General features: G+C 51.7%; 1 protein-coding gene across 1 annotated transcript in view; it reads right to left on the bottom strand.

Moving 5' to 3' along the window:
- Window positions 1–426: 426 nt before the first annotated feature.
- NECTIN1 (nectin cell adhesion molecule 1) overlaps window positions 427–25,142 on the bottom strand; it is a 98,234-nt gene continuing 73,518 nt past the window's right edge. Inside the window, exons 6-8 of the mRNA XM_019974191.2 lie at window positions 2,588–2,732; window positions 1,232–1,307; window positions 427–579 (exon numbers count right to left, since the gene is read on the bottom strand). Coding sequence (XP_019829750.2) covers window positions 442–579; window positions 1,232–1,307; window positions 2,588–2,732 — 359 coding nt within the window. The 3' untranslated portion in view covers window positions 427–441. The remainder of the gene's footprint in view (window positions 580–1,231; window positions 1,308–2,587; window positions 2,733–25,142) is intronic.

Consider the following 25,142-nt stretch of genomic DNA (forward strand, 5'->3'; position numbering starts at 1 on the left):
GGGCCCAGGCGGTCTGCCCCGGGTCTGTGGGCTGGCACTGTAACGGGTACCACCCCGGCCCCCAAGTCTGCTGAAAGGAGTGGGCTCTGGGCAGAGGTGGCAGGCATTCAAGTGGACGCTGGCCCTTGGAGCGGCTCGGAGCAGGGCCAGGAGGAGGGGCTGCGGCTGGCTTTCTGGTGGTCACTGGCAGGTCCAGGGACTGGGGTGCAGGGTACAGAGCTGGGGGGCGGGCAGGGCTGTGGGAGGGAGAGCTGAGCACCAGGCTGGGCTGTGTCCTCACTGGAGGCGCCACCCTCCTGCCCTGGTCCGCAGTGTCCAGCACCCGCTTTGCCCTGAGTGCCTGCGGGGGTGTAACTGTGAGGGACCTCCTCTGTCCCCCTTCTGTCTCAGGCAGCTGGGCTCGTGGCCGGGCTGGGTGGAGCTGGCCTGGGATCAGCATCCTCAAGGCTCAGGGGTCCTTACCAAGGGGTGGTAGGAGGGGGAGGCCCCCAGATCGTAGTAGGGGGGCTGTGGGGGCAGCTTCTGCAGTTCATCCTCTTCCTGCTGTAGCTGCTGCTTCTCCAGCTCTAGGCCAAGAATCTGGAAGAGAAGGCGGGTGAGTGGCGGCACAGACTCTAGCACGGCCCTGTGCCAGGCGGCCCTCTTGGCCCCTAGTGGGTTGTAGATTCTTCCCTAGGTTCCCATGCTTCCCCGTCCTGTATTCAGCACTTTGGTGGCATCCGGGAGGCATGACGGCAGCCTGAGCCTTTTGCTTTGTGGGCTCCCTGTGGCCAGCCATGGGCCAGGCATCAGTTTAAAAAAAACAACAACTAAATTTTATATTGAAATATAACCAATTAAAAATGTTGTGGTAGTTTCAGGTGGACAGCAAAGGGACTCAGCCGTAGCATCAATGGATTTTTTAATGAATGATCTGAGAGGTGGAGAAAGAGGTTCCCCTGGAAAGCAGGGGTGTTGGGTAGGAAAAGCCCTGGCTTCTTACTTCTCATGGTGGGAGAGAGGAAGGCTCCAACCATGGTCTCTACCTGAACCTGGCCTTGTGGGAACTGGCCAGGGCTAGTGGTGTGCTGGGGACCGTTCAGGAGTTCGGGGAGTTGGGAGGGCTCTGCCTTCAGGTTGGGAGGGCTCTGCCTTCAGGTTGGGAGGGCTCTGCCTTCAGGTTGGGCCCGCTCCCTGAGGTCCATCTCCCATTTGTTCTCCCCGCCCCCTCACTGTAGGGACCCAGGCCCACCTGGATGTTCTCAAGTGCAAGGTGGCTCTGCCTGCTGGGAGAAGGTTCTGGCTCCTGGGAGAGAGGCAGGGCAGTCCTGGGGGGCACAGAATGAGGCTCACATGAGGTCTCTGTCCCAGTCAGGCCCCCTGGCCGTTACTGGTCCCTGAGCCCCACTCACAAGGGTGGCCTGGGCTCTGCTCCCAGGTGGCCTCCTGAGTAGCCAGAGCATGGTGGAGTGGAGGCTGAGAGAGACCCTCCATCTTCCCAGGTGTCTCTGCCCCCAGCCCAGCCCAGTCCAGCCTAGGCTAGCCCTCCCTCCAGCCTGGGCCTAGGAACCAAGTAAGTCTCACGTGCCCTGGCTTGAAGGACAGTGGGAAATTCACACGGGCCCTCAACTGGGAGCCAGGAAGCAAGGGGCCTGATCAGGTGCAAAGCCTCTGGGGGCATCATAAGTCTTAGTCATCACAATAAAGAATATTTCAATGTAACATTTAAAAAATCAAAAAGAATGCAAAAATCCATGATGAACAATATATCAACATTTTAAGTAAAGACAAGATCAGTAAGAGGGCTATGCCAAGCCATATAAGAGCCTGAGGCAAAAAGAAAAATCAGTAATACTGAGCTTGTCTTTAAAGTGTTGATATTTTGTTCATTGTAGATTTTGGGCATTCATTTTGATTTTTAAGAATATTGCATTAAAAATTATTTCTCATGATGATGCAGGTTTTTGGTGCCTCATTGAACTTGATATCAGAGGCAAGGACCCCACTCAGTTCACCCTGGTCCAGGTCACGAGAAGGTGAACTTGTACGTTGTATTTCGCCTCTATGCCTCAGTTTCCTCGCTGTAAATGGTGGATTATAATCACATACAAACTTCTCAGAGTTGCTGAGAGGATAAAATACATCTTTGTAACCCAGCGTAAATGTTGGGTGGTGCCTGCCCATAGCCAGCCCTCTAAAGGCTTAGCTCCACTGAAGGAGGGTTAGGGCCCCTCCCAGCTCACAGGTGACAGTGATGTGCTTAGTCGCTCAGTTGTGTCTCACTCTTTGCGACCCCCTGGACTGTAGCCCACCAGGCTCCTCTGTCCATGGGGATTCTCCAGGCAAGAATACTGGAGTGGGTTGCCATGCCCTCTTCCAGGGGATCTTCCCAACCCAGGGATCGAACCCAGGTCTCCTGCACTGCAGGCAGAGTCTTTACCGTTTGAACCACAAGGGAAATCAGGAGGAGGGAATGAGGCCTTGCGGTGGGTCAGTGAGGTAGCCCTGAGCCCCTTACAAGGGCAGGGGCTTCAGCAGCAGCCTGTGCGGGTGGGGAGCATGAGGGGGCAGTGTTGGGTGGGCAGAGGATGGGCTTGTCCACACTCACCTGCCCCCATCCATCTCCAGCCGGTTCTTCTGCTGCCAGTGATACAGAAAGACAGTGGAAGCCACACTGAGGATGAGGGCCACGGCCACGGCACACCCCAGGAGCCTCGCCATAATTCCTGGGCCCCCCCGGGGGAGGGGCTTTTCTGGAACCAAGAGACCAAAGTGGAGAATGAGAGAGTGGGGCACAGAGAGACAGAGCGAGAAGAGGGGGAGAGAAAGAAAACTACTAGAGGCAGAGAGGCGGGCAAGAAGCAACAGCATCGGAGCCGGAGGCAGTGTCCTGCCCTGACTGCTCTCCTCAGCGTCTCCCCTCCCCATCATGCTCGAGTTCCAGGAGGGGCTGTCCCAGTTAGGGCAGGACAGACCTCATGTCTGGCTCTCAAAGGCCCTAGAATTCCAGCTCTTCTCTGATCTTGGGATCTGGGGCAGGGAGGTAGGAATAGGGGCGGGGAACATAGGGAAGGCAAAGGGGTGCTCAGAGGTGGGGGTCCTCACCCCTCCTTCCATCTCGGGCCCTGCTGGGAAGATCCCTGTTGAGGAGTTTAATTTCCTTCCCCTTCCTACCCAATTAAACAAGCAAATAAACTAATTGGTGCTCTGCCCTCCCAGCTCTGGAGAAAGCATGAGGATTCAGAGAGGGAAGATGGGAGCTTGAGGTTGATGGGGATCCTCAGGGGAAATCTAGTCTGTCGGGTACTGAGGTGAAAAACCCACAGGGCCGGGGTCAAAGGTGAGGGGGATTAAGCCGCCCACTGTCTGGACCTACATGGCCATTGCCCAGGGAGCGCTGGTCCCATGGGTGGGAAGTAGGGTTGGGGCAGGCTGCAGTCCCTCTCAACTTGCTCTGTGATGACCTGGGCAAGTGACCCAGCCTCTCTGAGCCTCAGAAAGAGAAGGGCCTGGGAGGTTGTGAAGGTCTATTGAAGGATTTCTCAGCCTGAGCAGGGGCCACTGTGGTCCCTAAAGATGAGGACACCATGAATCTGTTGGGACTAAGCCCGGGGCCAGGGGCATGTGCTGCTTTCTGGCTGGCCCTGCTGGCTCAGGCTTGGTGTGGGAAGCCAAGCACAGTGCCAGGCCTTTCTCTTCCCTCCCTCTGCTGGGCTCCATTTCTCACCTCTGACCCTCCCAACGCCAGAGAGGAAGGGACTAAGGAGAAAATCACACACACTTCCTTCCTTCCTCCCCGCACCATCCTATATGTAATTAAACAGGAGAGCACCTGAATAGAGATGCTAAATTGCAGTTTGCAATAAACATCATGGAGCCAATTAATTCCCTGAAGCGGGATTGACAAGCACCTGCCTCTCTGTCTCTCTGCTCCATCCCAATGCCCTGAAGGAGGAGGTGTCTGGCAGAGCCCTTGGTACCAGATTGGCTCCCAGTGAATCTGCAGCCCCTCTGGCCGGGCTCCTGAAAGTAATTGGAAGGCAGACACTTTGCAGAAGCTCTGGTGCAGCATCCGTCCATCCACAGCTGGTGGGCTGTGGTCCTGTTGGGAGGGCAGCGTCTGCCTCTGTGTGTGTATTACAGGGACTTGGGAGCCCCAGACTCCTCCACGGACCCTTAAGTTCCCCCAGCACTGTCTCTCCTCTCCTTTCTTGGACTCTCGGGCTGGGGCATTGCAATCCATTAAACAAACCTTATCTCCTTTCCTCTTAGCTTTAGCTTCTTAGCACTCACCATCATCTCCTCCCTGGTCCCTCTTCTTTATCCTCAAGCCTTCCTGCCTTCACTCCTGCACCTTCTGGCTGTGCGTCTCTTTTGGTTTAGCAAGCATTTGTTGAGCATCTACTGTGTTCCCAAGCACTATTCTGACCCTGGGCAACAGAGGTGTGAAAGTGAAGATACCCTGCCTGGCTCACCAAGTTCAGGTTTTTACCCCTGCCACAGTCAGCTCAGCTGGGTGGACCAGGCCTGTGTGGGATCCAGGCTCGAGGGAGAGACAGCTTCATGTCAGCCCTGGCCTCACTCCCTGCTTCCCAGTTCCCTCTCCCAGGGCCTCTCACCCAACACCTTCTCAGTGACTCTGGGGCCACTTGAGCAAGGGAGGCAGCTGTCCTTCTAAGGGGCCTTATAACATGCTGACAGAGCAAACAATAGCACAGGCAAATGAGTTTGTAAAGGCGCTAAAGGCGGTCATTACAGAAATGAAGGGCCTAAAAGAGTGGGACGCTGCAGAGAGGGCCTCAAGGGTACCAGGGCCAGAGTGGAAAACTCTGACTTTGTCTCTTCAAATTGCCCTCTGTCCATGTCCCACTCTCTGAAAATATAAGTGCAAGTTCTCTTTGAGCCCCTGGGCCCTGCCTGCTTTACCTGGAGGGCATCACCCTGGAAGGGGAAATAATAGTGGAGGGAAAATGAGAGATGGGGATGGGAAAAGGAGTAGGCAAAGAGGAGGATCGACCTGAAGTCTCCGGCATGCCAGGCGCTGCCCGGTGCCTTGGCTGACTTGGGGTTGATCTGATCCTCACATTAAGCCTGCAAAATTAGATCATGCTGTTCCCAGTGAGCAAAATGAGGCTCAGAGAGGTTAAGTGCTTCTCCCAAGGTCACCCAGCCAGTCAGTGGCAGACTGGGCACTGGAACCTGCATCTGTGTAACGTTACCTGATCGGTCCACGGGGTCTTCCCAGCCATCCTAGTCCCTCACACACATGGAGCCGCCATCCCCTCTCCCTCACCAGACACCCTGTACCCCCTTGCCCCCAATTGCTTTGTCTCTGGGACTCCTCCCCTTGACAGCTGGGAGGTGGGGGCCTGGTGCTGGCCCCAGCTGGAGCCCTGGCACTGTGCCCCCAGACACTCTCTGGTTACACTGGGACAAGCATCCCCCTAGCCCCGGCCCCCAGCTCCACAGGCTTTAGGGCAGGACCATCACCTGCAAACAAGCGGGCTGGCCAGGGCTGGAGCTTAGAGGCTGGGAGAGTTGGGAATCAGGGTGTGAGGGAGGGGGACGAGGGGCCTCCAGAGAGCATCTCCTGTGAGCCAGGCTGGGTGCTGGACCGAGGTTGGTCGTATAGGCTTTATTCTACTGAGAAGGCTCAGAGAGGTTAAGTCAGTTGTCCAGAGTCCCACAGCTAGGAACTTAAGAGCTGAAATTGGATCCAAGTCGACTTCTGGAGTCTTTTCCTCCTGTGTCAGCACCACGATCTGAGTCACCATTTTCTTGGGCTTCAAAATCACTGCAGATGGTGACTGCAGCCATGAAATTAAAAGATGCTTGCTCCTTTGAAGAAAAGCTATGACAAACCCAGATAGCGTATTAAAAACCAGTGATATCACTTTGGTGACAAAGGTCTGTATAATCAAAGCTATGTTTTTTCCAGTAGTCATATATGGATGTGAGAGTTGGACCATAGAGAAGGCTGAATGCTGAAGAATTGATGCTTTTGAATTGTGGTACTGTAGAAGATTCTTGAGAGTCCCTTGGACAGCAAGGAGATAAAATCAGTCAATCCTAAAGGAAATCAGTCCTGAATATTCATTGGAAGGACTGATGCTGAAGTTGAAGTTCCAACACTTGGGCCACCTGATGAGAAGAGCCTGTTCATTGGAAAAGACCCTGATGCTGGGAAAGATTGAGGGTAGGACAAGAAGGAGGCAACAGAAGATGAGATGGTTGGACGACATCACCAACTCAATGGATATGGATTTGCAAACTCCGGGAGATAGTGAAAAACAGGGGAGCCTGGTATGCTGCAGTCCGTGGGGTCACAAAGAGTTGGACACAAATTAGCAACTAAACAACAACAACTGTGTCAGCAAGGCCTGGTCAGTGTATCCCAGAACCTCCCCGCCCCAGGCAGAGTCAGCATCTATCCCGGCTCATGCCCCAAGGATGCCACCAACCAACGCCTCCTTACCTGTCTCTGGGGTTACACCAGGGGCATCCCCTAAGCCTTAATGTGCTCGCCTGTCATTCCTGGTTCTTGGGTCTCAGACTGGGAAACTGAAATCCCCAGCCTGGAGATAAACACAGACCTAGGTTTAGCCAAGGGGCCTGCAGGCCAAAGGCAGACCAGGACTTGGTTCTTCTTGGAACCACATCTGCCTGCTGCACTGAGGCCCCACTGTGGGGGGTGGGAGGGGCTTTGGATCCCACCCAAGTGTCCAACAGTCTCAGTCTGCTTCTCCCTGCACCCCCTTTTCAGTCAGGCCCCAGTGGGCCTGAGCCCCAGCCTTTGCGTGGTGGTGGAAAGTGGACCCAGACATCTGCTTCACAGGATGCACTTGTCTGCCCGTTGCCCTTCGCTCAGTTCCGTAAATACATCCTGACACCTTCTATATGCCATGTGCCTGCCCCCTGGCTAATGGGGGAATCAGACCTGTACACAAATAAACACTCTATTTTATGATTCATTCCTCAAGAGAAGTCTGTCCAAGGTCCAGGGCAGGTGTAGGGAAGAGAATGATTAGCTCTGGGAATTCATGGCTTCATATTTGAGGGACCTTCTGAATAGGGTTTTGAAAGCTCAATAGGAGCTCTCCAGGAGAATAAAGGCAGAAGGACAAGGTAGGCAGGATACGCAGTGTTGCAGGGACATATATATCAGAAGTGAGATATATAAAGGAAATTCCAAGCATTGGCTATGGCTTGGAAATGGGGTGCAAGAGGGGATAGACAGGGCATGAGTCTGGGGAGAGGTACATAGCAGGCGGACCTGGCTCAGAGGTCCACCCTCTCTCCTGCTGCCCCTGCCTGTGGACAGAGACACTGCTTTATCAGGAGCTGGACTGACCTGGGCCCTCCTGTGGGCTGCCCTTCCAGGACTCTTCAGAGAGCACTTGGCCACCCTGCCCACGAAGCTGTCCTGGGTCTGGCTGCCTTCTGCTTGCCTCTGTGGCACAGGCAGAACAGGTGTTTCTGGGGGACCAGGAGCTCAGAGGAAGTGGGTGTCTGGATTGGTGTGGATGCTAGCATGTAGGAATGACTGGGGGCGGGGCTGATTACAGCGCTGAGGGCCCGCCCACAGGGTCAGAGTACCCCTGGCCCTTTCTCCAGCCCAGGGCTGCTGGAGTGGCTTCTTCCTGTTGGCCAGAAACGAGTGCCAGAACTCTGTGTTCAGCTTGCTCTAGCTCTGTCTCCCTGTCTCTCTCATTTCAATGCTTTTTTCCCAGGATCCCAGGCTGAGCGGCTGCTCTACCATCACCCTGGCGGGTCTTGGGAATATACTCTCTCCTTGCCAAGGAGGGGGGACATATCCAGTCTACCCCCCGACTCGATCCTTACAGAAGAGAACCCTTTCAGGTGCTTGCTTGTGACCCAGGTGGTGAGGAAGTCCACTCAGAGGCCTGGAACTGAGAGAGTTACAGAGCCCTCTACTCTTACAGAGCCCCATACAGCCAGCATGACCACCTGGTCATCATGACTTGAACTCAGCCAGGCCTCCGCCTTCTCCTTGCCTTGGGCTACAGATCTAGGAGGCTGACCTTAGGAGTTGGAGCTGCTAGGAGACCTGCCTGCCTCTTCCCTGGGTAGGCTCCTGATTTCTCCCTCTGCCCTGGGCTTGGATTGTACTTCATCTTTGCCTCTGCCCTGGTGTGTTGGTATTAGAGAAAAAGTCTTTTATATTTGCCCACAGAATTTGCTGTGGTTCTGCACTCAAGTGAAGATCAGTTTGCAATCACTTTCTTTAGCGCCTCTGGGTGGAGGCTGGGGGCTCTGAGCTCTGCAACCCCATCCTCTTTTATCCCTTGCGTCCGACTCCCATGCTGTTTGTCTGGAGCACACATGAATTATGAAAAGTGTTTGGCACAGTGTCTGGCACATAGTCAATACGTAATAAATGGCTGCTATTTTGTTATGAGCTACTCAATAAATGCATATTGATTGTAATGATGTTGATGACGTTGGTGATAATGAGGATGGTGGTGATGATGGTGGTGATGATGGTGGTGATGATGTGGATGGTGGTGATGGTGAGGATGGTGGTGATGAGGACAGTGATGATGATATTGGTGCTTCTCCCCTCCCTGGAGTCCTGGCTTCTTCCCTAAGCTAGCATGCTGGGCCAGATTACACTTGTGGCCACCTCAGTAAGTTATCATATATAATATGGAAGTGAAAGTGTTAGCCACTCAGTTGTGTCCAGCTCTTTGTGACCCCATGGACTGTAGCCCTCCAGGATCATCTGTCCGTGGGATTTCCCAGGCAAGAATACTGGAGTGGGTTGCCATTTCCTTCTCCAGGGGATCTTCCCAACCCAGGGATTGAACCTGGGTCTCCCACATTGCAGGTAGATTCTTTATCATCTGAGCCACCAGGGAAGCATATCTTACATATGCTTTTACTTAAATTACCTCTTTTGATGCCTTTGCCTCTGTTGACAGATGGCTAACTGGAGGCTCAGAGAAGTTTAATAAAATGCCCAAGTTCACACCTCTCACAGACAGTGAAAGTGAGGTAGGCACCCAGGGGTCCAGGTCCTCAGCACAGAGCTCTGAGTGGCCTTGATGAGGGTCTTCTACAGAGGAAGACACGTCAGCCCTCTCTTGAGTTTGTCACTTACATAGCTGTAGAATCTTGGGCAAGTCATTCAAATTCTCTGAGCCTCAGTGTTCTCATCTCTAAAATGAGACTCACAACAGGGTTGTTAGGGACGGATGAGCTAATTCATGTCAGAGTCCTCAGCAGAAGGCCTGTGCCCATTCAGTGCTTAATAAGCATTGGTTCAAGGAAGGCAGGGGGTGTGTCTGCTCCTTGGGCAGCTCCCAGGCAGCTGAGGCTGGGAACCCTGATTTAATCCTGCCTGTGGCCTCTCTCTTCCTTACCTTTAACTTTCCTTAGTCCCTTGTTGGTCATGATCTGTAAATTCTACTTGTCTAGGTCTGTGAGGACCTTAGGACATTGTGTGTGTGTGTGTGTGTGTGTGTATGTTTGTACATATGTGGGTGTGCACATGTGTGTGCACGTGTGTGTGTATATGTATGGGTATATGTGTGTATATATATCAACATATGTGTCTGTGTGTGAGAGAGACTTGACACTCCTTGGGGAGGGTTGAGGACAGTCACTTCCCACGTTGCACACAGGCTTCCTGCCATCTGAAACATTCTCAGTGTCTGCATGCTCCCGGCCCCTCCCACCCAGCCCTGCACACCTTGAGTTTTCATTAGGAGGAGAAAGGAGCGGGGTGGGGGCGGGGGAAGGTGGGGGCAGCTAACTTTCCCAGGAGCCCACCCCTCACCACAGGGTTTTCTCCTGAAGCCCCCTCCAAAGTCAGGCCCAGCTGGAGAGAGTTACTGGGATTTCACACACATTCCTGTGGGGAGAGGGACTATCTCCTTGTTGGGGACCCTGACAGGCAGGGAGCTGACCCCCAGCCCTCGCAGAGGGAGGAAGATGAGCACGGCTATTGCCCAGCCAGGTGGGGAGGGCTGAGGGGCACAGGGAAGCAATTTGTCTGTCACACACACTTTATGGGGACACTCCCTCCCAACTCCCTGGTGCCTTCTCCCCTCACCCACCAGCTCCTAACTCCTCCCTCCCTCCCCTTCTCACAAAGGGCTGCTTTGAAAGAGAAAGAAGGGCCACGTCTGAGAAGGCTGACCGTGCAGTAGGGAAAATAGTGGCCTGGATGCTCCAATGTTTCTAATGCTGTTCTGAGCCTCAGTTTTTTCCTCTGTGAAATGGGGAAATGGTGGAAACACACGAGATAGCGCACACGGAACTCCTGGAGTGGAGCGACCCGTACGAATCTAGTGTTGTAGCATCAGTAGTGTCCTCAGTCTTCCAGCTCTGAAGCACAATGTTGGTTCTCTCCTTTGTCTGGATGGCACTGGAGGGACCGGCTGCCTGAGGTGAGCTCCGGATTCTTCCAGCCCCAGTAGATCCTCGTCCATCATCCCCTGACTGCTGCCCTCTGAAGCCCCAGTCCAGCGTCCAGCAGCAGGAGAGCTGGGTAGAGTAAGGCCACCCCCCCACCAGGCTTTGTTCACAGGGAAACCAAACCTCACTGGCTTGGGGTTGGGGTCACCTGAGGTCTCAGCCAGGCTCCCCAGCCACCTGACTTCCTGCACTGATGGAGCCTCTGTTGTTCGTTCAGGTGAGGGGCGATCCAGTGGGTCAGGGTGGCCCCAAGGGAGCCTCCTCTCTCTTCTAGTCTGCTTGCAGCCCTTACATCTATGGCCTGCCTCCCTGGCTTGGGGTGAGATGGTGCCAGTGACACCATTAAAGCAGCCAAGTCTGACCCTGCCCCACTGTGGCACAGTGATATCAGATCTCTGCATGGAACAGAAAAATGTGAGGTCAAGGGCAGTTGAGACAATCCCTAGGGAACCGGGGGTTGGACTGAAGGCTACAATAGCCTGTGGATTCCAGAGCAGGCTGAGCCACAAGGCATGGTCAGGGTGCCAGTGGTGGGTGGAGCCGAAGCCTGACTGCCCCTCCCCCACCCTAACATACACACTGACCCAGGTCTCAGAGACAGCCTCTTGTCCAAGCCCTTGCTCTGTTTTGGGGACCCATCTCTCCTCCCAGTCTTGGTGGGTGCCCAAAGGGACACTTGCATACGTGCATGCTAAGTCTCTTCAGTCATGGTCAATTCTTTGCCACACCATGGGCTGTAGCCCACCAGGCTCCTCTGTCCATGAGATTCTCCAGGCAAGAATACTGGTGTGGGCTGCCATGCCCTTCTCCAGGGAAAAGGACCCTTATCTGCCTACAAAGCTCAGGACTTCGCCTGCATGATTTGAGGGTTGGCTGGGGAAGGGCTTGCCCCTCCAACCCTTTCAAGTTCTTCCCCTCCTGGTCTCCCTCTCAACATGCTCTGACTCTTTTTGGGAGAGGGGTCCTCACAGCCTAAACCCCCTCCCCAAAGCCTAAATTTCCCGCCACAACAGTCACTACCTATGAAGAAAGACTCCTTCCACTCTATTTCATCTGGGACAAGATGAGCAATTTTCAAAAGGAGTGCTACTAGGAAAATTAGAAGAACAGGAAATATAAAAACACAGGGTGGTCGAGATCATGGAGGACCTACTACTTTTCCTAGTGTAATTTACAATCTAGCCACAGATCTGCCAGAAATCTCTGAAGGTCAGCGCTGCTAGCAGGAGACTTGGGCTGCCCTGGGAGGAAGTGAGGTCTGTCACTGGAGGTATTCTAGCAGGGCCTTGATGCCTCCTCCATGGGGAATGACCTTGAAAGCTCAATACATAATGGTGATCCTTCACTTCGGCCCAGAACTTCATGGTTTACAAAAGGGCTTTCGCTTGCATTTTCGTGTCTTTCATGTAGTCTTAGGAAATAGAGCAAGGATGGACATCACAGCTTTATAGATGAGAAAACTGAGAGGCTGGAGAGAAGTGGCTTTTCCCAAAGTCACAGGGAGGTGGTGACCACATTTGCTGGGATCCACGTTTTGAGCCACGGGGGCAGAGCTGATCTGCCTGTGGTTCCTTCCCGATTTAGCCTCTCAGAGGTTTCTATCCCGCCCACCTGCATCTCCCTCTAGGTAGGACCACATTTGCAGGGTACATAGGAGATAGCTGGAGGTGATTCTGGAGTTCATGGGGACTCAGCAGGGCAAGCAGAAGCATCTCTACAGGGACACCTTAGCCAGATAGACTGGGGGTGCTGGCAGCTGCCAGGTGGGGCTGCAAGGGGAAGGGGACCTGAAAAGGCTAGAATTCTGGAAGCAAAAGAACCAGAAGCTAAGGGGCTATCTCTGTCTCCCTGGGAGTCAGGAGTATTGATGGTCTAGCTGTTTGTCCATCCCAGGCAATGGCCCTCTCCTTGTGGCAAATCCCCAAAATCAAGTGTGTATTGACAGTAATCCCAGCGCTGTCTGCAGTCATTGAAATCAGGGGATTTAGATATGGAAATTCTTATGCTAAAATGCCATGAAATTCAGTGGTGCTTCTCTGGGTCTCCTCAAGGTGGAAGGCACAATTGCACCTGCTTAGGAGGAGCTCAGGTTCTCAGAGGGTGTGCATTGGGCAGGGGAGAGGATGAGCTCCAGTGCCCTGGGGTTGGGAGTCGTGGTGCTGAAGGCTTTGGAAATCTGGAGGGTGTTGGGATCTGGACACCTCTGCAGAGGGTCGAAGGAGTAAGTGGGTGTGTGCAAAGCTGCTTTTCATGTCTGACTCTGTTTGACCTTATAAACTGTAGCCCACCAGGCTCCTCTGTCCATGGGGCTTCTCCAGGCAAGAATACTGGAGTGGGTTGCCATGCCCTCCTCCAGGGGATCTACTCAACTCAGAGACTGAACCTATATGTCTCCTGCTTTGGCAGGTGGGTTCTTTAGTACTAGCGCCACCTGGGAAGCCAGAGAAGGAGTAGGGTAGCTTAGTTCTGGCAAGGTCTCTGAGTAGCACTATGGGAAGACTCAGAGAGAAGATTTAATTTGTTCACATCTCTCAAGTTGAGGGGAAAACAATCTCGAGAAAAAAAAAAAATGGTTACACCGGCACTCTGGGTCCTTCTTGGGTGAAATATTGGAAGAAGTCAGACTTGGATGGGGCGTGGGCATCTGGGTGGGGGCATGGGGGGCGTGGGTTGGGGGCATGGGATTTCCTGTGCATGGGCCACAGGCATCCCAGCACCTGCCCTCATGGTAGGTCTTATTGTCCCCCTTTCATTCCACTTGCCCCAAATCACCAAGCTCTTGAGACAGGCTTGGTGACTGAACCTGGGCCTACATGACTCCCAAACTGGGCCCATCCACTTATGTTTGCTTGCACCTAGGCTGGGCTTCAGGAATCCAGAATAACCTCAAAGAGGATCATATATGTTCCAGCATTTTGTAAATCATAAGCCGGCTTAAAACTATGACCCTGGTGGCGTTTTGTCTCCTCTCTCTCTTTATGTATTTATTCGGCTGGGTCAGGTCTTAGTTGTAGCATGTGGAATCTTTCACTGCGGCACGTGGACTCTCCGGCTGTGACTCTCTAGTTGTGGCCTGCAGGCTCAGTAGCTGTGTCACGCAGGCTTCTCTCTAGTTGTGCCTCATGGGCTTAGTTTCCCTGAGGCAGGTGGGATCGTGGCTCCCTGACCAGGGATGAAACCCGTGTCCCTGCTTTGCAAGGCGGATTCTTAACCACTGGACCACCAGGGAAATCCTGATTTTGTTTCTTATTAAGGGGAGGTTCAGTAAAGAGCAAACAGCACTTGACTTGGAGTCAGAAGGCTTAGGTCCAAGTTATGAGTCCACTACCTACCACCTGTGTGACTGTGGGGCAGACATTTGGCCTCTCTGGGCATCTGGTTAATCATTAGCTAAATGAAGCCACTTGCTTATCTCCCCAGCTGGCTGCAAGGATCCTGGGATGCCAACTTCCTTCCAGCTGCCCAAAGCTCTTGGTCTAGTCTAGTTGATTCTTGCTACAAACATTTATCTGGAGATCCTCCCTATGCCGGATATTCTACAACTTTGCCAGGTCACTTCCATTTTACGATGTTGTCTCTGATACCATCTTTTCTAGGAAATCTTTTCACATGAGCCCTGCCTGCCTCTGATGACTCCATCTGCTACCAAGCATGGTTCCTGCAAGCTTGGTGGACCCCACCTGGGACTCTTGCTGCTTTGTGTACTGAAACCTGTGTCAGGCCCACAATCTCCCCAGAAGTTAGGCTTGTGGACCCCTTCTGTGCTCTGTGGTCAGGACATGGCACTGCCCTTTAGGAGAGACTGTGGGCAGGATAGTTCAGTGGCCTCTGAGGCCAGACTGACTGGATGTGAAGCCCAGCTCCCCACCAGCAAGTTCTATGACTTTCGGTAACTCTCTTCATTTCCCTGGTAGTAATTGTAATAGTAATTCTAAATCTGAGGTAAGGATTTAATACCATAAAGTAATTTAAATAGTGCCTGGCACTCACTGAGTGATAAGTCTTAGCTATTATTAAAAGATCTCCATTTACTTTGTAATTTCCAAAGATTATATAAATGTAAAGAATTCTTACTGTTGTTAACTTTCTGGGACTTAGTATAGCCATTTGTGGGTTGGGGCAAATAATCTTTGAGGTTGCTCTGGTTCTCATGGTCTGTAATTCTCAAGCAGGTAGGTAGATAGATGTCTTGCTTGGAATCAGCACACGTTGTGCTGTAGGGGCAGAGGGATAGGCACATGGCGGGGCACTCCGGGACCCAGGCTCAGGAAGGGAGAGGCTGGTCCCTGGGATGTGATGGCAGGAAACGTGCAAGAGGAGGCAGCGGGTGTTGGAGGGTGAGCCTTCCCAGGCAGGGAGGCCCTGTGCGCCACTGTTCCCCAGCGCCTGTAGGAGGAACAGTCCCAACCAGCCTTGGACTGCAGTTCCCTTGCAATCCTGCGGTGTCTCCTGAAAGATCTGAATATAAGGGACTCACACTTACCATTGATCAAAACTCCAAATCTTCCTAGGGTGAACTTCGTAGGAAAACCCTGGAGATAGAGATAGCAGCTGGTACTCCCTAAGTGTGCTGTCAGAGGAGACACGGGGAGCCCACTCCCACCGTGTTATTCCCAGTGGGGACCCCTTCTCTACTCAGCTCTTGTGGAGGCTTGGATCTCTGCTCTACTAGCAGAGCAGATCTGTCACTTCTCTGCAGAAGAGAGTGGCAGGGGTTATTCTCACCAGTGAGGGGGCTAGTGCCTACACTCCTCCATGTTCCCCCTGCCACAGTGAGCCAGACTCCTTTGGAAGCTGCCCCTGCCCAATACCACCCCAGACACCTGGCCTCAGGATCAGTTACAGTGGATAGAGGCTATGGAATGGGGCACGGTGATTCACCACTGTTGGGGCTGTTGGGGACCTGTCACCCCAGCCTGGCTTTATCTGCAGGGATTGCCCAGGAGAGGCCACCAAGCTCCCATCTCCCCGGCTCCTTGTTCCATGTGTATAAAGTCATGGAGTCAGAGAGGTGAAGGGTGTTGCTCAAGGTCACTCTGTGAGAAGCGGCAGAAAGAGGAAGCAGAACTCAGCCTCCTGGCTCCTAGTCCAGGCATCTTTCTAGCAGGTTCCCTGCCTCCTGCTTGTGGTCCAGCCCTGACCACCTGCACTTCCCTGCCAACCCATTATAGTCATCAGTGAAAAGCCCATCTGGGTGTGGCTCACGGTCCCCTGCCTCCTTTTTTGGTGAAACTCCAGGAAATCTGCATTGCTTATGAATCGATTGTGTGGAGCAAAGGAAGGCCTCTCAACTCATTCCACCTGGCATCATCATCACGACCCTTCAACAGCTCATTTCAGTCACAGGGCGTTGCTTTGTGTCTTGTGTCAGAATTCCTGATTCTTGGCCCTTTCCCCTGCTGCTCTGGGACTTCTCCTTTCTTCCTCCTCCTCTGGTTCTACTCATCCTGTCCTCACTCCCCAATGCCTCCTAGGAACCCAAAACAGGGACCTGACCTCAGAGGACCATAGTGTGGCAGGATGGACCCTCCAGAGAATGCATGACAATTTATTAAAACAATTTTTTTTAAGTCAAGGTTCCTTACAAAACTCCAAATCGTTGATAGTCATATGGAAGTGTCGACATCCTTAGTCTTCAGGGAAATTAAAATTCAAATCACAATGAGATACCACTATGCCCTTGGCAGATAGCTAAATCTAGAAGGACAAGATGATATCAAGTGTGGGCAAGAAGGTGGGGACATCAGAACCCTCTTACACTGGAGCATACATTGGCACAACCATTTTGGAAAGCTGGCTATATCCACTAATCCTAGTGGGCTTCCCCGGTGGCTCAGGGGGAAAGACACTGCCTGCAATGCAGGAGCCTCAGGAGACACAGATTAAATCCTTGGGTTGGGAAGATCCCCTGGAGGAGGGCATGGCAACCCACTCCAGTATTCTTGCCTGGAGAATCCCATGGACAGAGGATCCATGGGCTACAGACCTTTGGGTTGGAAAGAGTCGGACACAACTGACGTGACTTGGCACACGTGCACGTACTAATCCTAATTCCGCCCTTGCATACACACAAAAGAGAAATGAGTAAGTGCCCCAAAGTTACATACAAGATTCTTTGCAGTAATTTTACTCCTAATTGCCCCAAACTGGAAACCACATGTATACCCACTAATGTCAGAATAGAGGGCTGCCTTGTGGCACATTCACACAATGGAATATTACACAGCCAGGAAAGACACACCACACAGACACATCTCACAGACATTGGACTGAGTGAAGGAACCCAGACACACAAGTAAGTACACACTCTGTATGCTTCCATTTATGTCAAGTTCCAGAACAGGGGTGCTGCCTGGGAGGGAGTTTGAGCAAGCCTCTGTGACTTGATCCGGGGCTGATGACAAGGGTGTTTAGATATGATATGTGTGCTTAGTCACTCAGTCATGTCTGTCTCTTTGCAACCCTATGGACTGCTGCCTGCCAGGCTCCTCTGTCCATGAGATTCTTCCAGGCAAGAATACTGGAGTGGGTTGCCATGCCCTCCTCCAGGGAATCTTCTCAACATGGGAATCAAACCCAGGCCTCCCGCATTGCAGGCAGATGCTTTACCTTCTGAGCCACCAGGCAAGCCCATATATGACATGAATGTATACATATAAAGCTGTTTCCTTAATATTTGACACTTTGGGAACTCCCTGGTGGGAATTCCAGTGGTTAGGACTCCATGCTTCCACTGCAGGGTTTGTGTCCAAAAATAAATAAATACATAAAATAATATGAAGAGCTCAAAGAAAATAGGGTACACCCAGGCTCAACCCCAGACACCACCTTGCTGGTTCCTTCCAGACCAGGCTTAAAAAAAAAAAAAGATTTGACAGTATACTGCTTGTAATCTTCAATAAACATTTTTTAAAGCTAAGAATTTGTTGTTGTTTGATCACTAAGTTGTTCCCGGTCTTTTGCGACCCCATGGACTACACCCTGCCAGGCTCCTCTGTTCACGGGATTTCCCAGGCAAGAGCACTGGAGTGGGTTGGTTGCCATGTCCTCCTCCAGGGGAGTCTTCCTGACCCAGGGATCAAAGAGCCTGCTCTGGAGAAAATGTGGCCTCATGTTCCCACAGCTGGGCCCAGTTCCCCACCACCAAGAGATGTCTTAGCACAGGGGTCCCCACCAAGGCCATGGTTGTGAGGGACACATCACAGTCCCTCCATGCCTGTGCCCCTCCCACCAGCTAGCGGCTAGTCATGTCAGATGATGCAAATCAGGGAGGAAGAACTCAGTGGATGGTGGTCACCCCATAGCCAGGAAGGTGTATAGCTGCGATTCTACTTGGATTTGGTGAGAATCCTAATGCCTGAAGTTTCCATGACAGGTTCTGTTCCCCTGCTGCAGTTTGCTGCTGCTTAGGGAAGACGTTCAGTGGTAAAAATAATAGTAAGAGCTAATATTATCTTAGCTTAACTGACAGAGAAGGTGATGGCACCCTACTCCAGTACTTTTGCCTGGAAAATCCCATGGACGGCGGAGCCTGATAGGCTGCAGTCCATGGGGTCGCTAAGAGTCGGACACAAGTGAGCAACTTCCCTTTCACTTCACTTTCACGCATTGGAGAAGGAAATGGCAACCCACTCCAGTATTCTTGCCTGGAGAATCCCAGGGACCGGGGAGCCTGGTGGGCTTCCGTCTATGGGGTCGCACAGAGTCGGACACAACTGAAGTGACTTAGCAGCAGCAGCTTAACTGAGCACTCACTCTGTTCCTGGCATTTTGTTAAGTACTTTACAAAGGATGTGAAAGTGTTAATTGCTTAGCTGTGTCTGACTCTTTGCGACCCCATAGATCACCCTGCAAGGCTCCTCTGTCCATGGAATTATCCAGGCAAGAATACTTGTCAGGACCTTCTCCAGGGGATCTTCCCGATCCAGGGATCAAACCTGGGTCTCCTGCACTGTAGGCAGATACTTCACCATCTGAGCCACCAGGGAAACCCACAGGATGATTCTCCTTTAATCCCTACAGCAGCCCTCTCTGGTGGGTGCCACTGTTATCTACTTTACAATGAACTTTCTCTATATACAGCTATCTTTATTCATCACAGAATTCTTTTCACCTGGATTGAGAAATAAAGCCCAGGGAAGGCAAGCGACTTGCCCAAGGCCCACACAGCCCACGAGCGGTAGAACTAGGGATTGAATTGAGGTCAGCGGACCTTAAAGCCCTGCCTCTTTCCTTTCACCAGGCTTTCAATAAATGTCTGCTGTGAACTAAACTGATGATAGGCCAGCATCTGAAAGGATCACAACAGGCTGAAATGCTGCCTCTGTCATTAAGATAAAACACAGCAGAGATACATGAAAATCACCACATTTAGGGGAAACAAAATACACAGCCCAAGCACAGGGGGAGAGAGATCTGCTTAGAGGCAGCACACCAAAAAAGACTCACAGGTTTACTCATCCTTCTACCCACCATCCATCCAGAGATTTAACCACCAGAATGCAGCCCCTCTGTGGTCCATGCCACCACCATGAGGTCAGCTGGGTTGGCTGTGCCCACAGAGCAAGAGAGAGTAGACCAGGTTCAGGGAAGACATGCAGATAATCCTCTACTCCTCCACCCCCATCCCCTGCTGGTCAGATCAGTTCCAGGAAACCGTATTTATTCCCTGGCCCTCAGAATGGGAGGGAGCCCGTAATGGGGTTTTTTTTTTTTTTTTTTAAGGAACAGCTGGAGTCACTGGGATTTTTTTTTTTTTTTAAAGGCTATTTTTTAGAGCAGTTTTAGGTTTCTGGCAAAATTGAGTGAAAGATACAGAAACTTCCCATATATCCCCCTGCCCCTCAAATATTCACAGCCACTACTACCTAAATCCCACACCAGAGTTGTGTATTTGTTACAATCAATGAACTTTTATAGATAGATATGCTATGACCACCCAAGTTTCAAAGATCACAGGCATTTTTGATGCAGGTTTGAGACTTTCTCTGTGCTGGGCGTTGAGATAATGCTTTCCCACAGCTGTTGGTCAACTCAGCCAAGACTTGAACCCAGGTTTGCCTGACTCCTGAGTCCGGGTTCCTAACAGATCTGTTGCGAAGTGGCCTGATGACTAGAGCAGGGGAAGAAACCTACGAAAAAGAGGTTTGGCCAGGAGTTGTTGTTTAGTCGCTCAGTTCAGTTCAGTTCAGTCGCTCAGTCATGTCCGACTCTTTGCGACCCCATGAATTGCAGCACACCAGGCCTTCCTGTCCATCACCAACTCCCAGAGTTCACTCAGACTCACGTCCATCGAGTCAGTGATGCCATCCAGCCATCTCATCCTCTGTCGTCCCCTTCTCCTCCTGCCCCCAATCCCTCCCAGCATCAGAGTCTTTTCCAATGAGTCAACTCTTCACATGAGGTGGCCAAAGTATTGGAGTTTCAGCTTTAGCATCATTCCTTCCAAAGAAATCCCAGGGCTGATCTCCTTCAGAATGGACTCGTTGGATCTCCTTGCAGTCCAAGGGACTCTCAAGAGTCTTCTCCAACACCACAGTTCAAAAGCATCAATTCTTCAGTGCTCAGCCTTCTTCACAGTCCCACTCTCACATCCATACATGACCACTGGAAAAACCATAGCCTTGACTAGACGGACCTTTGTTGGCAAAGTAATGTCTCTGCTTTTGAATATGCTATCTAGGTTGGTCATAACTTTCATTCCAAGGAGTAAGCGTCTTTTAATTTCATGGCTGCAGTCACCATCTGCAGTGATTTTGGAGCCCCAAAAAATAAAGTCTGACACTGTTTCCACTGTTTCCCCATCTATTTCCCATGAAGCGATGGGACCGGATTCCATGATCTTTGTTTTCTGAATGTTGAGCTTTAAGCCAACTTTTTCACTCTCCTCTTTCACTTTCATCAAGAGGCTTTTTAGTTCCTCTTCACTTTCTTTAAGGGTGGTGTCATCTGCATATCTGAGGTTAGTCAGTCAGTCGTGTGCAAATCTTTGCAACCCCATGGACTATAGCCTGCCAAGTTCCTCTGTCCAAGGGATTTCTCTGGCAAGAATATTGGAGTGGGTTGCCATGCCCTCCTCCAGGGGATCTTCCCAACCCAGGGATTGAACCTGGGTCTCCTGCATCGGCAGGTGAGTTGTTTACCTCTGAGCCAACTGAGAAGTGAAGGACTGTCCTAGGAAGGCTAGGCCGTGTACCTTCTCCGGGAAATACCTAGACTAATGGGTGAAACTTAGGGGAGGGAAATTTCGTCTGAATAGAGAAGTTGCCCTCTGATGGTGGGGCTTAGCTCCAGAGGTAGTGAGCTGCCCATCTTTAGAGCCATCAGGGATGCTTGGGGACGGCCCTGCCTCAGAGTTTGGGCCCCGCCCCCTGCAGTCTCTTGACTCTCACTTGGATGAGTTCAGTTTGTTGAATGTTTATGGGCCACCTGCTCTGCCCTCCCTGGGATGGGTGCTAGGGATGGATAAGTCAGGATGCCTGCCCCCAAGGGTGTGCAGCCTGGTGGGGAGGCAGCTGGTGTGGTTCCATCACTTGCTGACTCTTTTCTCATCCATGGAGGCTCTCTTGCAGCTGAAGGTCCCATGGAGATGAGCTGGCCACTAACTGAGGGGACAGTGTGTGTGAGGAGTTCAGGCTGAGGGCACCCCAGCCTGCAGGGCTCTGAGTCAGTCATCCCCCCAAGGTCTGTGTTCCTTGTGGAATAGAACACCTTGCTCAGAGCAGGCTCTGGAGGGGGGGCGGTCCTCCAGCCAGGCCTTGGGCAGAGAGGAAAGGGCTCCTGGGGTACAGGTGTGCCACCTCCCTCCCATCTCTCCTGGAGGGCCCTCCCTCATCTGTTCACAGGGCCCTAAGGGGACTGTCACTTTTCTTCATAAACTTCATTCACTTCTTCTAAGGTGGTAACACTATGGAGCATGGTCTCCATTCGGGATGGACCTGCAGGACTGCCGGCCTGGGCTTTCAGGATGCCACTTTGCTTTCTGACAGGTGCCCAGAGGCCAAGGGCTCAGAAATGCTCTAAAACAAGAAAATCTGCTTTGTTAGCATTACAAGCACAGCTCCATCCTGGCTTCTCAGTTTCCTCCAGGGACTGGCCTCTATTGCAGTCACTGTCACCTGGATCCCATCTCAGGCGGGATGAGGATGATGATGATTGATGATGATGATGGTACATAGCATATTTGGTACCCAAACTCTTCTGTGCCTTAACGCACCAATGTGCCCACCTCCCCACCCTTCAGTCCCAGTTTTTTAAGATTTGCCTCTTCCTCAAGATTGACACTTCAGACGACCTCTGCTTCTACACTAGGGGCTCTGAATCTGGCTGTCCATTGGACCTCCTGGGTGTTTGTTGAAAATATACCTGTCTGGGCCCCACTCCAGAGCTCTGATCCTACTGGCCTGGGGTGGGGCCTGGAAATTTGATATTTAAAATCCCTAGGTGATTTGGGTTGTGTGTCCAGGGTTGAGTTCTCTGGCTCAATGGAGCCTGTATTTTGTGTGTTGATGATGCCCTGGAGCTGATTCTTGAGCCAAGCAAGTCCATTCCGAGATGTTTCCCAGCTCAAGAGGAGCTTGGATACAGCAGGGCCAGTGGGGCCAGCGTAGATGAGGCCCCAGGGAATGAAGGGAGGGCACCCTCCAGCTGTGGAAGGAGTGGCTGGCAGAGAGGAGGGGAGGGAGAGGTGCCTGCAGTTTCTCATCTGGGAGTTGATGGTGGGGGTTGGGGGGAGTGGGATTTGACCAAGGGTCTGACATCAGGACTGTCAATCAACAGAGAAGGTAAGGTTTGGGGATCCTATAAGCCAGGACCAAGGTGGAGCCCAAGAGCTGCTCCCCAGAAGACTCTGGCTATGGGGACAGGGCAGAGGGGGTTGTTGAAGAGTCTGGCTGGGAATGGTCTCCTCAAGCTTTCCCAGAGCCCTTTTCTCCTCCACGTTCCCACCCACCCGTGTGCCTCTCTTCCCACAAAACCACCACAGATACCAACTGTGATATTGTAACTTATAACAGGGAGTATATATTTGACCTTCATCCTGTTCCTGGTACAAATCCTAAAACTGTTGGAATTCCCTAAGGAATAGGAGTGATAAAAGTGTCTTGATTTTCTTAAGACACCCCTTTCAACCACACTTGAGTCTGTGTTAATGAGTTGACTTTGGGAAAGCACCTAGGATCTGGATTGATTGCCAGGTGAACCAACCACGCGATTAGAGGCTGGGAATTTTCAGCCCCATCCCTGACCTCTGGGGAGGGGAGAGGGGCTGAAAATTGAGTTCAGTCACCAATGGCTAATAAGTTAATTGATCATGCCTATGTGATGAAGCCTCCATAAAACCGCAAAAGGACAGGTTTGGAGGGACTTTTTGTGCAGGGAGAGGGTACTTCCTGGAGAGGGCATGGAGGACCCATGTCCCTTCCTGTATACCTTGCCCACTGCATCTCTTCCGTCTGGCTGTTCCTGGTTTGGATCCTTTTACACTAAACCAGTCATCTAGCGAATAAACCGGTTTCCTAAATTCTATGAGCTGCTCTAGCAAATTAATCAAAGGTAGGGAGGGAATCATGGGAACCTCTGATTTCTCAGCCAGTAGGTCAAAAGCACAGGGAAACCATCTGGACTTGTGATTGGCACCTGAAGCAGGAGAAGTCTTCTGAGGCTGAGCCCTCAGCTTGTGAGATCTGATACTGCCTCTGGGTAGGTTCTGTTAGAGTCAAGTTGCTTGCTTTGTGGTGTCGGAAAAAAAAACTACATCAGAATTGGGACCAGAGTCACTTTGCCTCTTCTAGGAAGTCGTCCCCATGGGCTCTATTGGGCTTTGGCGGCTCCACTCGACACCAAGCGTGGCTTCTGAAAGCCCTGTTTATGCCCCGTGGGTGTTCACACTACACCGGCGGCAGGGAACTGAGACACTAGCGCCTGGTGTTACTCCTTCCCCTGGACTCCTCCTGCTCCTACTGGACATGGTCTTGCCCTTTAGCATATTCAGCACATGCTTTCTGACGGTCTGGTTGCCAAACTTTAGTTTCCTTTCTAGGCTTCAGTTCTCCATGTGCCAAATGAGCTTATTGAACTAGAACGATCTCTTTTAGAACAATTAATATAAGATCACTGCAGATGGTGATTGCAGCCATGAAATTAAAAGACACTTGCTCCTTGAAAGGAAAGTTATGACCAACCTAGATAGCATATTCAAAAGCAGAGACATTACTTTGCCAACAAAGGTCCGTCTAGTCAAGGCTATGGTTTTTCCAGTGGTCATGTATGGATGTGAGAGTTGGACTGTGAAGAAGGCTGAGTGCCAAAGAATTGATGCTTTTGAACTGTGGTGTTGGAGAAGACTCTTGAGAGTCCCTTGACCTGCAAGGAGATCCAACCAGTCCATTCTCAAGGAGATCGGTCCTGGGTGTTCATTGGAAGGACTGATGCTAAGGCTGAAACTCCAATACTTTGGCCACCTCATGTGAAGAGTTGACTCATTGGAAAAGACCCTGATGCTGGGAGGGATTGGGGGCAGGAGGAGAAGGGGACGACAGAGGATGAGATGGCTGGATGGCATCACCGACTTGATGGACATGAGTTTGAGTGAACTCCGGGAGTTGGTGATGGACAGGGAGGCCTGGCGTGCTGCGATTCATGGGGTCTCAAAGAGTCGGACACGACTGAGCGACTGAACTGAACTGAACTGAACTGAATATAAGATGCTAAATCCCAAGTTGGCCTGGAATACTCTTAGTATACCTCTGGTCTGGAGAACTCCTATACATCCTTCAAGGCCCAGGGACATGTGACCATCATCTACAAGCCTTTCAGACCTTCCCAGACAAAATTAGACTTTCCTGTTCAGTGCAACCATGGCACTTTGCACACAGCTTTGCTTCAGTCCGTGGCTAGCATGGCATTGTTTGGGGGTTTAAGACCCTGGAGGATCTGAAGTCTTTGAAAACAGGGATTCTGGGTGGGACTATCATAGTTTGGAACAGTGCCTGGCTCAGGGTGGCCAAATGAATGGGTTTCATGAGAGGGTAAATGAATCCTTCAATTCATCAAGTTCTTTCCCTTAACCATCTGCAGAGGGTAAGGTAAGGAGGATGGGAGAGGGGCTGCCATGACTTCCAGAGAAGAGCTCTGGCCACCCAGCTATCTAAGTTCTAGTCCCATAGTTGAGGTAGAGCACCAATGGGCACACCCCAGGGGGACCTTAGCCTCTCAGATGAATCCTGTCTCCAAGCCATCCAGGGTCTGGTCCTCTGCTCTGCTGAAGGTGGGGATGGGGTAGGGGATGAGGGCAAGGGTTGAGGTTTGGGCGGAAGTACCCTAACTAGCTGGATATTCTTCCAAAGCCTAGCTCAACTAGAAAGCTAGGTATGTTCCAGCCTTCTGGTACCCTGGGGGATGGGGCTGGGTCTGGCTTCTCCAACCTGGAGAGGCTGTGCCTGGGACTAATCGGCTTGCCCTCCTTCCACTGCCGGAGAAAGTCTTGGCTAATTTGCCGGAACGTTCTAGTTAAATGCCAATTAGGACATCCTGTCCATTGCTCTCTTCCAATGTATTAATAATGTAATTAAGCATTTATTGCCTGCACAAATTAAAAATTAACTTAAATGGACAGCCTGGAAAACTGAGGAAGTGACCGCTTAAGCGACCAATTTGCATCTCATTCAAGTATCAATATCCAAACACAGTCTGGGGTGCTGGGTTTGGCCTTTGAGTGAGGGGCC

This window comes from Bos indicus, chromosome 15 (genome assembly GCF_029378745.1).
Source record: "Bos indicus isolate NIAB-ARS_2022 breed Sahiwal x Tharparkar chromosome 15, NIAB-ARS_B.indTharparkar_mat_pri_1.0, whole genome shotgun sequence".
Lineage (NCBI taxonomy): Eukaryota > Metazoa > Chordata > Mammalia > Artiodactyla > Bovidae > Bos > Bos indicus.